Source organism: Panthera onca (genome assembly GCF_046562875.1).
Source record: "Panthera onca isolate mPanOnc1 chromosome E1 unlocalized genomic scaffold, mPanOnc1 haplotype 2 h2.Chr16_ul_1, whole genome shotgun sequence".
Classification (NCBI taxonomy): Eukaryota; Metazoa; Chordata; class Mammalia; order Carnivora; family Felidae; genus Panthera; species Panthera onca.
The window spans coordinates 1,080,478-1,095,817 of NW_027675808.1; the positions used below are offsets into that span (position 1 = coordinate 1,080,478).

A 15,340-nucleotide genomic window follows, 5' to 3' on the forward strand; every position below is an offset into this window, starting at 1 on the left:
ACATTAGGTCTAAGAAGGCCACAGTTGACATGATAGTAAAATTTCTTCAACTCAAAAAAATGATGTCGATTCGATGCACTCACCAGTCATCCTCCTACTACCACTGATTTCTTTCCTCGTTGGCTAAAATGATGAGAGAGAAATAGTCTTCACCTTCATGGAGCTATCAGTCATCTTGGAAGAAAGGGCATGGCTTAGAGATAAAAGTGTCATCTTGTTGATTAATTAGATGTGCCTACAGCTCTCTCCTCCACTTCGCAAGGCATTGTGTAAACAGGTTCAGTTAAAACCCTGCAGCTAAAATCCTGCATCAGGCTACTCAGAGCGTGTCATAATTACAGTTGCCTATTCCTGGAGCTTGCCTGTTTACCTTTTATTCAATTATGTATGAATTGAATATATATTCAATATATTTATTCAAATATACATATGCTTATTATATATCTATATCTATATCTATCTATATATATCTATATCTATATCTATATCTATATTGCCATCTGTCATGGCAACCCTCCATTTCAGCCAAAGCAGCCCCTCACCATCCCCTAGTCAGACCATGCCCATTCCTACTTTTGTTGGTGACTTTGCCCACTTGAAATTCCTTTATTTCACTCTGCTGGTGGAAGTCCCGTGAGCCTTCAAAAGCCAACTCGAGTTCATCTTTCTTCACAAAGCCTTCCCCGAATACTGTAATACTCCTGGACCTAGTCCTTCTGTGAGATGGTCACCATTTCTTCGGGTCTGCAGTGACGCATTCCCCTCCCCTGATAACAAAAATATGCTAAACAGTTTGTTAAAAGGCAGCTCCTCAAGAGAGAAATATCAGGGTCATGGATCAGAGCAGAGATATGTAAGGCTTCCTGGTCTATCAGACTTGAGTAAAACCTGACTGGATGTATTAACTGCTAAGGAGAAACATGTCTGTCTTCTGGAGGGTTGGTCAGTAGTAAAAGCATAGAAATGGTGAGGAAGAGACCAACATGGGCAGTGCCCACCTAGCCTTGCCTAAGAGTAGAGATGGCACCTCAGGCAGCAGATGAGAGTCAGGCCCACCAGCCGGGCTGTGCCCGCGGGGCAGATGGATGGATCTAGCTACCTCCGTCCTTTCCATGAAACACTGGATTCAGCTAATTACTTTTCTTCCACTTCTCTTCTCACCAAATAGCCTTCTGATTATACTTCAGTGTGCCACAGAGGCCTGTCTCCACAGGAGACAGGAGTCCCAATCATGTGGACACAGATGCCCTATCTGTGGAATGGGTGGAATGGATGTTTTCCTTATTGTCAAGTCATGGCCTGACATTCTGATTTTGATCAATCCTGTGACATTGGTGAGGTGATATTGCCTCCATGCAGAAAGAAGTGCGTTCTCTCTTGATGAGATCAGAGTCTGATTTCTCAGCCTAAGAGCCTAGGAACTAGCGTGGGGTCAACTTACCATGACCTCTGGGAAGAGAAATCATTGGCCATTGTCCAGTCAGTACTCTGCATCTTGAGGTGGCCTGCAGCCTTTTGCTTTTGGGAAGTTCTATAAACTCCTATTGCTGTTTTAAATTCCTATGTGGTTTAACCTTGTGTTTATATTTTTTTATGTGGTTTCATTATTTCCTCTCCCTACTTAGATGATACACTTTTTGAGGTCAGAGACCATGCAGTTTTTTTCCTGTAGTGGACAATAATGATGTTCAAAGGAAGAGATGAGGCATTGTGTCAATTTCACAATGAGGAATAATGCAACGTAATATTTATGTGAAGTAGCCTACAGAGTCCAGCAATAGACAGATCCGTGGGTGACGAGGACTTTTAAAATGTTACCTTTTAGAGGCGCCTGGGTGGCTCAGTTGGTTAAGCGTCCTACTTTGGCTCAGGTCATAATTTCATGGTTCAGGAGTTCGAGCCCTGTGTTGGGCTCTGTGCTGACAGCTCAGAACCTGGAGCCTGCTCTGGATTCTGTGTGTGTGTCTCTCTCTCTTTGCCCCTCTCTCACTCTTACTCTCTCTCTCTGTCGCTCTCAAAAATAAATAAATAAACATTGAAATGTTACCTTTTAGTATTCAAATCAGTGGAAGAAAATAAATAAATGGTAATAGAACAACTGCTTAATTATTTGGGAGGAAAATAACAACAGATCCCTATTTCTCACCTTAAAAAAACATATTTCAGTACATGTAACAAAAGAGAAACAGGAACCCATCAAAGTGCTAGAAGAAAACAGAATCAATACTTTTATAATCTTGTGGTGAGAAAAAGCTTTGTGACCTGATACCACATGCAGAAACATTTGATAGATTTGATCGTCTTGTCTGATTTCTGCTTGGAATAAACCAGACATCTGATTTAATCCCCACAGTCCTGTGAGGATGATATCACCATCCTTCTTTCCTACATAGAAGGGGATCAGCTTAAGGCCCCTGTGGCAAAACCCAAAGCAGAACCCAGCTGTGCCTGCAGTCAGCCTGTGCTCCTATCCCACTGTTCCATCTCCTTCACGATAAAAACACTGACAAATATTTGAAACATTGAAATTCAGTGAAAGCCTTTGAAAGGATTAATATATTTCATATGAAGAGAGTTTTATAAATCAACAGGAAGAGGACAAACAATCCAGGGGATCAAGGGGGCAAGGACTACGATGAACAGGGGGTGTGGACAGTCCGTCACCATATCTGCCTCATGGCTTATGGGACATGGGCCTCGTTAACAAGGCCTTTTCGCCTCATGGTATAAAAATAGTCTCTGATATTTTCTTCTGTACTCTTATAATATTTGTTGTGATTTATTTATTTTTAATCTGTATGGAATCTGTCTGGTGTTTTGGTACGGTCGAGGTAGGGGATCTAACTTTTTTCCCTTGCATAAAGATCCAGTTACTTTAAAATCTTTTATTGAATGGTTCATTCTTTCTTCATGGATCCAAAATACTAGTGTTATCTGGACTCTATTCTATCAACCTGGTTTTCTTTTCCTGTATCAGTATCACGCTACATACTTAACTGCAGTTGCTCTGTAAGAACGTATTTTAACGTCTGCTCTGTGATCTTCTTCTTCATCCATTTTGTAGCTATGCTTGCACATTTTCTCTACCAAATGTCAGCTGGCCAGTTTTTGTTTGAAAAACTGTCTTGGGATTTGAATGGGATTGCCCCGAATTTGTAGGTTAATTTGAAGGGAACTGACATCTTTACACTATTCTCGGAAAATAGTGTCTCACATCACGTATTCGTTTCTTCTTAATGTCCTTCAGAAGAGCTTTAGTGTTTTCATCTCATAGGTCTTACCCATTCTTTGCTAAGTTTATTCCTAGGTACTTTATGCCTTTTTATTGATAATTGTAAATGGGATAATTCTTCCATCTTTTGATTAATTATTTATGGAACATAGGAAAGTCATTGAGGTTTACATGTTGATCTCTTGATTTTATATATATCTAGCCATCTTGCTGAATTCTCATGTTTCTTCCAACAAAATTTTAGTTGATTCTCTTGGGCCTTTTAGTTTGTCTGTAATTTCATATGCAAATACGTCTTAGTTCTTCCTTTCCACGACTCCATTTTTTCCCAGTGCATCAGTTAGGACCTCCTCAACACCAATGAATAGCAGCAGTGATAACAGACATCCTACTCTTGTCCTTGATTTTAAAACAGTGCTGCTGTTTAGGTTTCTGGTAGACACTTTTCTTTTCCTCCTCCCAAGAATTTTTATTAGGAATTACCTGTTGAATGTTATCTGAGGCAGTCAGTAAAATGTATTACCAGCTGCACGCGAGTTAGGTGTTATTGAAGAGTCAAAGGACTATTCAACAAATTCCTGTCCTAGGAAAAGTTATCATCTCACTGGGTAGATAAGACCTAAAACGCAAAGGAATGAATAAAGATGTGGAGGGAGTGGTTATTGTGATGGGTAACTGTGATCATGTTTTCTTCCAAAACAGATTTATTCTCATAGAACAGCAGCCAAGGAAGGTAAAGAAGGAAGCTCAAGGTAAATATTAGTCTGGCAATCGTTAAAGTAGAATTTTAGAACTAGATTTTCAAACTCATCTATTTCAATCCCCTTGTTTTACAGCCAGGAAATCACCAAAGGCAGAAAGAATACATATTTGGCCTAATGCTTTGCCTGGATCCAGCAAAGTTAGCTGCCCAGCCAAACCCGAGTTAGAATGGGACTGGCACAGAGCACCTGCTCACTAGACCTTTAAAGAAAGATCGTGGGGGGACGGGGGTAGAAATGTTCAGACCCGTTCCCGCTGGCGGTGGGCATCAGGCCTGGCCACAGACCTTCTCAGAGGCTCTGGAGAAGGGATAGGGAGGGCCAAAAGTCGTGGGGTGAAGGGGCTAGTCTTCAAGCATGATGGAAGGTAGAATACATGAGTCCTTCCCGTAAAGTAGGGGGAAAACTTCCTTCTTCCTCCTTCTGGTTTTCGAGGCCCCGCTCTCCATTCCCTTTATCCAGACCCAATAGAATTTGAACTGGGAGAGACCTTAGATAATCATTTATCTCTTCCTTTTATAATAATGAGATGGAGAAGGAGAAAAGGAAGATATCTTGCCGGACGGTTGTATCACTAGTACCACTAGAACCAGAAAGAAGATGGTTCCTTTCCAGTTGGGCACGTCTCTGACTACACTGTGCTTGGGCTGTGAACTGCATTTTATGTCACAACTCAGTGCACACATACAGTATAGACATAAGTACCTTCTAAAACAAACTTACCATACACTCTGATTCTTTCTGTTCTGTTTTTTTTAAGTTTATTATTTATTTGGGGGGGAGGGTGGAGCAGAGAGAGAGAGAGAGAGTGAGAGAGAATCCCAAGCAGGTTCTACACTATCAGCACAGAGCCAGACACAGGGCTCGATGTCACAATCTGTGAGATCATCACTTGAGGCAAAATCGAGACTTGGGCTGCTCACCTGACTGAGCCACCCAGGTACCCCCTATTCCATTTGTATTCAAAAAGAGTATTTTGTGTTTTAGCGCTAGCCGTGTGTTTTCAGGTGATTTCACGACTCACTCACTCATCTGCCTGCAGTGTGAAAGTCAGTGAGCTAGATAACTGCTGGTTGGACTCAGGCATTCACTCGGTGCGATTCATCTTGTAAGGTAAAGCAGCTAGGAAAATAGAAACACCTCCCCACCCGCCAGCAAATGATGCCTGTGAGGCTAAGCCTGGCGGGGACTGATGTAAAATGCTTCTGGAGAGAGTTGGTGCTTCTGCCGTGTGGTCACCCAGTTTGTTGACTGTACAAGGGCACTTGGCCAAGGGCCAGAAGGTGAGCAGGGTGAAAATCCTGCCTATACTTCATGTCAAGTTACATACAAAGGTCTCCCAGGGACACTGTGGGGCCATTATGGACAGACACAGGAAAATTCTGAAAGCCCAGCATGTATGGAATTATTTCTGAGATCCCAGGTCTGTGTTGATTTTGCTTGCTAATAAGACTGGAGAAATACATTGTGAGAGGCATGGAAAATGGTACGAATCACTAATTGTCTGTGTGTGTGTGTTTCCTTCAAGGGGCTTCTTTGGATCTCTGCTGCGTAAGAGATGCTCAGAGGAAAGTGACAATCAGGTAAATCTGAGGAGGATAAAGTACCGTGGCTGGAGAAGGCAGGGGAAACAGACCTAACGTTGTCCTTTCTGTTTTCTAGGAGGGCTTTTTCTGGAGAAGGCGGCCACTTTGGCTTAGGGACATGTACAGACCCCTCAATGCCACACGCAAGAAAAACATGGCACAGAAGCTACACGACAAGGATTCTTCTGATGAAGATGAGATTTTCAACATGGAACTAGGGTACGTGATTGGGGAAGATTTTCTCTAAAACGAGGAAATTATGAAGAGTTGAATTGTTCCTTTCGAGAGTCAAAGCCTTGGCATTCTTCTCCTTTTCCCAGGGAGGCTGGCAAAGCCACAGCAGAGAAGACTCGGACCACAGATTCCACTACTGAAGAGCTGGGTGACGAGAGTGAGACAGCATGTGAGATTGTCACAGAGTGAACGCCGTCCTGCCTCAGGCCACCTACAAAGTTTACTTTCCGATACTGGCTTCTCAGCATTGCTTGTAAAATACTTGTTTTTCTCATATTAAAATGTATAAATCCATAACCAATTCTAGCCACGTGGTAAGGAATTAAAACGTAAACGGTTAAATATTTATCTACAGACAACAGGGGCCACAGGCGAGAGAAGCAGGACTGAAGCCAGAGTCCCTCGTGGTAGCCAGTATTTCCACAAGACACAGTATGGGCAAAGTAGGGTGAACGGGGCGTCTTTCCGTCATTTCCCTGATACGGTCAGTCTCTGGAAACTGGAAAACGTATCTTCAAGGGGCTTAGACTATTAAGTTAATTAACAGCCTATTCTGGTGCTCTCTCCCCTGGCTCACCAAATACCAGTTATTCACAACGCGCTTGACCCCCTGCCCATAGAGGATCATCTCTCTCTGGCCCCTCTGTGAGGTCTTTGGGGTTGCCAGAATATTTGGATCGCTGAGCCGACCTCCACTGTAGGGCTGAGGCCTGTCTTTCTTCCCAAGAGCTCAAACTCAGACACAAAATGTGTAGTTGGAAGTAGGGTGTTCCTCAACCTTACAAGCTAGTAGATAATTCCCATTGGGTTTTTTTGTTTGTTTTCTTTAAAAAAAAAAAAAAAAAAAGTCCCCACCCTCAGAGAGCTAGCAGGGAGATGCTGGAGGGTTAGAGTAAAGAATGTGTGAGAGCAGTAATTACCCAGGACTGCCCTGCTCAGGCCTTTATTTCAGAACACTTATTGGTGGGGGCACTTACTGTTCACCTGTACCCCACTAGCCTCTGCTGACCCCACTGAGGGTCGGATGCGTGCGGCTGGGCTCTCTCCAGTTCAGCCCAGCACCACACCTACCACTGCTTTCCTACCCAGCTCAGATCAGGGCTGCACGATTCCAAGAGATAATGCAGCACAACGTGCAGAAGACGCAAACATCCCTCCACTTCTGCAGAGGAGGGCGTTAACCAGTCACATTTAGGATGTTGGGAGGAGTCGGGGTGCCTGGGTGGCTCAGTCCAGTGAGCATCCGACTTTGGCTCAGGTCATGACCTCATGGTGTGGGAGTTTGAGCCCTGCATTGGGCTCTCTGCTGTCAGCACAGAGCCCACTTCAGATCCTCTGTCTCCCTTTCTCTCTGTCCCTCCCCCCAGCTCACACACTGTCTCTCAAAAATAGATAAACATTAAAAATAATGAAGTCATCTATGCTTTCTGAGTACATGAATGACAGGTTTTAGAAAAAGGACGTCAGAGTCAAAATACAGTAGTGAATAAAAGAAATCCTGAATTAACAAGGTTTGATAATCTCTTTTCTTAATGTCTGTTTATTTTGAAAGAGAGCAAGGGGGGAGGGGCAGAGAGAGAGGGAGAGAAAGAGTCCCAAGCGGGCTGTGTGCTCAGTGTGGAACCCGATGCGAGGGACTCGATCTTACGACCGTGAGATCACAGCCTGAGCTGAAGTCAAGAGTCGGATGCTTAACCGACTGAGCCGCCCAGGCGCCCCTGACAATCTCTTTAAATGCCCCCAAATAAATGCTGGTGGCTTAGCGATAGGTGATGGAATATGGCACCAACCGCTGGCCACCAACAGAGTCCCCCGAGGGGACAGTAGGACTGGGGCACAGCCCAGCAGGTTTGGCAGGGTTGGTAGGAACGGTTCCAAGCGGGGTGATTGGCCCATCAGTGCCTCTTCGGCTTTATTAGTTTGCTGCTGCTGGGCAAGGACACCTGTTCTCCTGGTGCCTGCTCCCGTTCCCCCAGCGTTTTAGTGAGAACGGCCACCAAGTGTCTGTCTCTGTGTGGTGACGTCAGTGAGCCAACAAATAACTGTGTTGAAAGCACAAGACTAGAGAGTAACAGTAATCGGAAGCGGCAGCAGCACCTAGTTTACTATTTGCTTACTTGGTGTCAAGGCCTGGGTTGGGTGTTTTGCAGTCTTAATTTAGCCCAACAGTCCGTGAAAACGTACTTTATTATCCCCATCTGGCAGATAAGGGGACAGGGCTTAAAGGATGTAGGTACCCTGTTCAGGTGCCCAAGGCCGCAAATCCAAAACTGCCAGGTAGGGGTTTAATCCAGGCCTGTTAACTCCAAAGCCTGCTGACGGTTATACTGCCCTGCTGCAGGGTGCAGGGGTACAGAGACGTCTAAGCCATGGTTACCATCAAAGAATCAATAATTATAACGATGAGGATGGTGGCCGCTACTGTTTGTTGAGCACCTGCTTTGAGCCAGGCGCAGTACTAGGCCCTTTAGTCACTCTTAGGTCACAAGGGCAGAAACTCCTCATGCCAGCTCAAACTCCTTCATGAGCTGGGTGGAGCGGGGGCCGGTGGTGACTTTTTGAAGAAGAGAGGTGGACACAGAGACAGAGCTGACGAGAAACCAAGAAGACCCATCTGTGCATAGTTGGGCTTCCCGAAGTGTGGGCCGGGATTCCAGGCAACTCCATTCTCCTATTTTGGAATATTTCCATTAGCTCAAATGTGGTTCATAAAGTGAAGCTTAGAAAATGTTGTTTCTATAACACGACCTCAAATTTGCACAATACTTATCAGTCTCAAATGCTACCTTGCCGTATTTCTTTTAATTTTTTTAATGTTTATTTTTGAGAGAGAGGGAGAGAGAGAGACAGAGCATGCGGGCAGAGAGAGAGGGAGACACAGAATATGAAGCAGGCTCCAGGCTCTGAGCTGTCAGCACAGAGCCCGATGCGGGTCTCGAACCCATGAACCAACCACGAGATTATGACCCTCTCTGCCACCCCTCCACTCGCACTCTATGTCTCTGTCTCTTTCTCTCTCCAAAATAAACATTTAAAAAAATTTTTTAAAAACAACAATAAACATTTATTCCTCAAAAAACATCTTTTTTAATGTTTATTTTGAAGAGAGAACAAGAGAGAGAGGGAGACACAGAATCTGAAGCAGGCTCCAGGCTCTGAGCTGTCAGCACAGAGCCCAATGCGGGGCCCGAAGCCATGAATGGTGAGACCATGACCTGAGCCAAAGTCAGACGCTCAACCAACTGAGCCACCCAGGCGCAATACCCATCCCCAACCCTCCCCTCCCTCCCACCCCCCATCAACCGTCAGTTTTGTGAACATATTTTAAAACTACCATAGCCAGGAAAACAAACCATTCTAGATATTGCAAACACACACACACACACAAAGGTCATACAAGCAATTGGTGCTCACCACTGGTGGGGCTCGCGGTGGTGAAGGTCAGGGCCAGGGGGGAATCGCACCACTAGCTCTCAGGTTACTTTACCACAGTTGCTCTCCATAGATTCAAAGCTGCTGCTGCCACTCGGTCAGGAAACTTCGGGAAGCCACTGCCGGGGTCACTACAGCCCCATGGCCCCAAGCCTGACTGGTGGGGAGTATGGACTCCAACATTCGGCCCGCATGTCTGCTGCTACAGAGGAGAAAAGCATGGCTTCCACCTCCTTCCACCTCCGCCTTCCAAATTTCACACAGGTACGCTTTATTGGCAGAATTCTGCTGTCGAGGGAATCTGTCAACGATGGTTCGTGGGTTTCCAGGACCTGCAAAGAAGGGGCTAGAAATGGGTGTCAAGAGCCAACCAACATCATCCAGCAAACCCCTCCTGATGGGGGGGTGTTCAAAGGCTTTGTAAAAGGGGGGTGGTGTCCACGTGGAGTAACCTGGTGGTCGTGTTTCTAAGTCGGAAACCCTGAAAGGTGTCATTCTAGCTGGGCAGCAGGTGAGGCGCTGGATGCTGACGACATACACTCATCCCCAGAGGTGACTGGAGAAGCGCCTGGAGTTGATTCTTAGTTTCATCTCTGGAACGTTCTCACTGGAATTAAAGCTGGATGGACTATTGGCAATGCAGTATCTGAGAAAACATAGCCCCCATTCAAAAGGGCTGCCAGAGAAAAGATCTCCACAGGGAAACATGTTTTCTCAAAATACAGCCTTTGGACCTCTATACGCAAACATCCCTGGGATGCTTACTTAAAAAGCTGATCCTGAAAATAATTTAATTTCAAAGGCTGTTGGGGCACCTGGGTGGTTCAGTCAGTTGAGCGACCGACTTCGGCTCAGGTCATGATCTCACGGTTCTTGGGTTTGAGCCCCACGTCGGGCTCTGTGCTGACAGCGCGGAGCCTGGAGCCCACTTTGGAGTCTGTGTCTAACTCGCTCTCTGCCCCTCCCCCACCCCCCTGCTTGCACCCTGCCTCTCTCTCAAAAATAAATATTAAAAATAAAAAAATTAAAAGGCTGATCCTGCACACCTCCCCTGATGAAAACAAACAAAAGCAGACACTACTTAAAGTAATCCAGACAGATTTCAGTCAGTAACATAGTATTGCAGTGCCGTAGGGGAAAGGGTTCATCGTGAGCAGGCACCCGACTGGGATTATTACAGAGGTGATGGGGTATTTCACAGGGAGAATGAGGGACTAGGGAAGGGAATGAGTGGGGGGCTCTATAATCAGAAGTGAAAGATGACAAAAAGCAGGAAGGGACGCTGGCCCATATGAGACCCATCTGGCTTTGCTGACACTTCTCAAAGTTAAGCTCCTGCCCTCTCACAGAAGCTGGGAGACAGGGGCCCGATCTTCAGGCGTTGGCTGGACTCAGCAGCCAATCCTTTAGACAGCCGGGAGTTTTGCAGGCAGGCACTTTAAGGGAGGCTAGGGTCCTACTAGGGATGCGGCCACGAGCTGCCAGCAACCACGTCCGTGTTTGTTCGCCTTCACAGGCCAAGCAAGGTCGAATCAAGAAGAGGGCTCGGAGGAGCCTGGCGAGCATTTGGAGAAAGAATCTGTCACCCTCCGAACCCACATGCCCACCCCTCCTGAGCCCATCCCCCAAACAGAGGGACCACTTTGACAGGCCTTTTTATGCTCACCAAACGACTGAAGTAGGACAAGGCAGACGGGGAGGTGGGGGAAGCAGAGGTTCTCCGGCTTCTTCAGGGCTGGAGGTCGGCAGGGATTTGGGGGTGGGAGACGAAGGGCAGAGCAGATTGAGGATGACCAGGAGGCTCAACTGGATTCTTAACCTGGGAGTCCCGACTGGTCATGCTGGCCGGCTCCTGCCCCCACGGAGGTCAGGGCCTCTCAGTCCTGAGGACCACCAGGCACGACCAGCTCTGGCTCCTGTGGTCCTGGTGGGGGTATGTTGTTGAGACCTGGGGGATGGCGTGGAGCACCAGCTGGGGGGCGGGAGCACACTCATTCAAGAAGAAGAAAAGTCCCGAGGCCCAGAGCAGAGGCAGGAATGGTGCTTAGGCTGCGTGTGTTTCCAGGGCAGCGGCAGAGAGCGGTCTGGCACCACACTGTGGAGGAAATGAAGATTTCAACGGTACAAAGGCCTCGTCTGGATGAGGGCTACACCCCAGGGTGGTAGAGCAGGAAAACAGAAGGAGCCTGGCTCCCTGACATAAGAGCCACCGAACCAGCCCCAGATCCAGTACTTAACCGGATTATCATATGAGAGATCAAGAAGCTGCTTCTTAAAAAAATTTCTTTTCAATGTTTACTTATTTTTGAGAGACAGAGACAGAGCATGAGCAGGGGAGGGGCAGAGAGAGAGGGAGACACAGAACGTGAAGCAGGCTCCAGGCTCTGAGCCGTCCGCACACATCCCGACATGGGGCTCGAACCCATGAACGGCAAGATCGTGACCTGAGCCAAAGTCAGACACCTGACCGACTGAGCCACCCGGGTGCCCCCAAGAAGCTGTTTTTTAATTTAACCCACTGTTGGGGCGCCTGGATGGCTCAGTCGGTTAGGTGTCCGACTTCGGCTCAGGTCAGGATCTCACCGTTCGTGGGTTCAAGCCCCACATCGGGCTCTGTGCTGACGGCTCGGAGCCTGGAGCCCGCTTCAGACTCTGTGTCTCCCTCTGCCCTTCCCCCACTCAATCTCTGTCTCTGTCTCAAAAATAAATAAACATTTAAAAACAAAGGAATTAAAGGGCGCCTGGGTGGCTCAGTCGGTTAAGCATCCAACTTCAGCTCAGGTCACGATCTCGGGGTTCGTGAGTTTGAGTCCCACATCGGGTTCTGTGCTGTCAGCCTGTCAGCACAGAGCCCGCTTTGGATCCTCTGCCCCACTCTCTCTGCCCCTCCCCCGCTTGCACTCTCCCCCCCGCCCCCCGAAAAAAAGGATTAAAAAAAAAGAACTAAAAAAAATCACTTAACCACTGTTGTGTTGGGTCTCTACTGCAGCAGCTGAACCTGTACGTAACCTGATAACGGAGGGAATCCATGTATCTGTTATCTTTTGCCACAACAGTGCTAACTAATAGACCATCCTCAAAACTCAGAGGAGGCTGGGAAACCGATTCTCACAGGTTGGCCGTTACCGCTGTACTTTAATGCCCTGCTGGCTGGATCGGCGCTGCTTCTCACTGCTGGTCTTTTCTCCCTGTGTTGCTGCCGGGACCCAGGCTGAAGAGGCAGCGGCTACCCAAGAGAAGCGTAAGAGAGCAAGCAAAAGAGCCATCGGGCCTCTTCGAGCCTAAGCACGGAACCAGCCCCCAGCCCCAAGCCAGGGGATGGGAAAGTACACTGTGGCCACGAGGAGACACAGCAGGAGCGGGGATGCGGGGAGGGCCCATAATTCTCTCTCCCAGAATGTGACAGAGTCCTGGGTCAGAGGCTACAACACGGTGGCCCTGCTCTTCTAGGCGTCACCTACGAATGGCGCAGAGTGAAAGACAGCGTCCGTCCATGTGAAGACTCAACCGCAGTTCTCTATCAGGTCAGGAGCCCTGACAAGACAAGAATCACATCTCCTTCCTCTTCCCAACGCCTAGGGCCAGGCCCTGCCCTCAGGGCTGACTCAGGGAGATTACTGGGTGAATCTGAGACCATTTCTTCACTCTCTGCGTCGGATTCCTTATGTGATACAGACTGACCTCCTAAAGGTCAGCACACAGTGCTAGGGGTTTGCCCGCAAAGCTGCAAAGGGACTGTGCCATTGGGAACTGAGATGTGTACCTAGGTCTGTCTACACCGCATCCTGGATCCACTGCCTGCCAGAGGGACCTCCAGAAGAAAGGACTTCTACAAGTTAAATATCGCAGACTTCACACTCCAAAGGAGAACCGTTTGAAGAGAGCCATGGTTAACCCTGACGAATGCCACCATCACCACAGAATTCCAGGCACCGGGCATGTGGGTAGAAAGCATATTTTAGGGCAGTGACTCATGGTAAGTCGTTTCCTCCAGTCCCTAAAACGGGCTATTCAATGTCAAGCTGTCTCAGGCTCAGGCTGATAACAGGGCAGCCATAGGGGACCTAGTGGGAGCTGCGTTGTCACGGTCCAAGTCTGTACGCACCGCTTGTATAACCTGCCCAAGTTCACAAAGACAGGATATCAGTCGCCGCTCTTTATGCTCCCAGTGAAAGAAATCCAACTAAAATATGCTTAAGCCAAAAATGTCATACGGTGTATCGGCTCACATAACCGGGAAGCCTAAGATCTTCAAGCTGGCCGCATCTAGCGCTCAAACGTCATTCTCTCCCCAACTATCCCTCAGTTGTGCTTTCCTCCATGACGGCTTCAGGCCACAGGATGGATGCCCCAAGACTGCAAAGATAGTCCTTAGTAACTCCAACTCTCCACTGAGGTTGAGCAAGCCTCATAAAGGAAAGCCAGTCTTCAAAAAGCCTCTGATTGGTCTGCTTGGACCCTGTATCTGGCAGGAGGAGACCCTGATTGGCCAGCCATGGTCAGCGTGCACCTGCAAGGTGGGCCTTAAACCAGTACTTAAGTCTCTGCTAGGGCACAGGAACTGAATAGAAAGTCAAGAGAGGGGGTTGTCTCACGGCAAGTTGAGGGGGCGAGGTGACAAATGGAAGACCAGACATTGAGGCTAGATTGAACTAACCCTAAGCCTAAACTTTGAACAGGCTTTCACACGTTCATAGATGCTATTGTGAGTAAAACACAAATTCACTTAAGAGCAGGAGTGCCTTCATAGTAACTTTTGGTCTTTCTGTATTTTTTGTCCCAATTAATAGATATCGAAAGGATCCCTACGATCACGAGCAGGTCCGAAGACCATTCTATTTTTTAATATTAGAAAGGGATTCTTAACTGCAGATTAAGAGAGAGAGTAAAGAAAGCAAGAAGAGAAGGGAGCCAGGAAAACCCCAGCCCAGGAAGCAGCGAAGGAAGGTTCCAGGACAGCAGCGTATGACAGGTCAAGGAGGTAGCCGAGGGAAACGGCACTAACTGTCATGCCAGAGCACTGGAGCGGAGTGGAGGAGTGATCGTGGCGGGCAGCACAGAAAGAGAAGGAGAAGAAATTAAACCCCGGGGGGTCAGGGGACAGAAACGAGTGCCATCGGACTACATGAGCAAGCTCTGCGGTGAACAATGCTTACCTAGTCACAATTCTGCAACCACTATCAATCATGGGGCAAGAGTGACAAAACTAAACCCCAAGAATGGAATGGGTGGGGGGTGTTAAAGACCTAACTCCTTGCCTGTGTTGCTAGGAAGTCCACAGATAGCGTCTAAAATGGGTGAATCAGAGCACCTGGGTGGCTCAGTCGGTTGAGCGTCTGACGTCAGCTCAGGTCACGATTTCACGGTTCGTGGGTTCGAGCCCCGCATCGGACTTTGTGTTGACAGCGCAGAGCCTGCTTGGGATTCTCTCTCTCCTTCTCTCTCTTTCAAAAAAAAAAAAAAATTAAAAAACTCTTTTAAATGGAAGAATTAAGAGCTAGAAACACAAGATAGGTGGAGATAAGCACCAGAAGATCCAGCGAGAGGTAAGGAGGACCGAGGACTGGCGAGCTGGCCCAGGAGGGTGGGGATGGTCGAGGCAAGAAGCTGCTGCGGGTCATTCTGTTTCCTCACCACTTCATTTCGTACTATTTGAACTGTAAACTATGTGTGATAACATTTGGGAGGCTTAAAGAGTCCATTCTTTTGTCAACGGCACCTCAAAGCTGTATTTGTGTCCAACTTTATTGAGATAGAATTGACACATAATTTTTACGAACCCTTTAAATCCATTTTTTAAAGAGAGTGGGAAGAACCAGCTTCCTGCAACAGAAGCCATGAGAACATTACCTATTCCGGTTTCAAAAGAAATGGTGGCATTAGTTCTGCTTAGATGATTTCGGTCAGAGACCAAGTAAGCATACATCTGGGGTTCAAACAAGAGAGGCTCTCACTCCAGTGCTCAAAGACCAGTTAGAAAACGGAGATCTGACTGAACTGGGTAGGTACGAATTAGCCAAAACTGTAACAATAATAATAATAATAATAATAATATAGCTAGTTATCCTCAAGTGCTTACTTCAGACCAGAAACCG

The 15,340-nt window shown here is 47.2% G+C and overlaps 2 protein-coding genes across 10 annotated transcripts in view; one reads left to right on the forward strand and one right to left on the reverse strand.

Annotated features, from left to right (window-relative positions):
• LOC145712419 (leucine-rich repeat-containing protein 37A2-like) overlaps positions 1 to 6,110 on the forward strand; it is a 31,894-nt gene extending 25,784 nt beyond the window's left edge. For all 9 annotated transcript variants that reach the window (XM_081794684.1, XM_081794683.1, XM_081794681.1 and 6 more), the window contains 4 exons: positions 3,935 to 3,984; positions 5,522 to 5,576; positions 5,656 to 5,798; positions 5,900 to 6,110. In XM_081794684.1, coding sequence (XP_081650810.1) covers positions 3,935 to 3,984; positions 5,522 to 5,576; positions 5,656 to 5,798; positions 5,900 to 6,002 — 351 coding nt within the window. In that variant the 3' untranslated portion in view covers positions 6,003 to 6,110. The remainder of the gene's footprint in view (positions 1 to 3,934; positions 3,985 to 5,521; positions 5,577 to 5,655; positions 5,799 to 5,899) is intronic.
• Positions 1 to 15,340, reverse strand: part of LOC144615267 (leucine-rich repeat-containing protein 37A2-like) — a 344,316-nt gene that overhangs the window by 135,594 nt on the left and 193,382 nt on the right. The gene's annotated exons all lie outside the window — the stretch shown is intronic.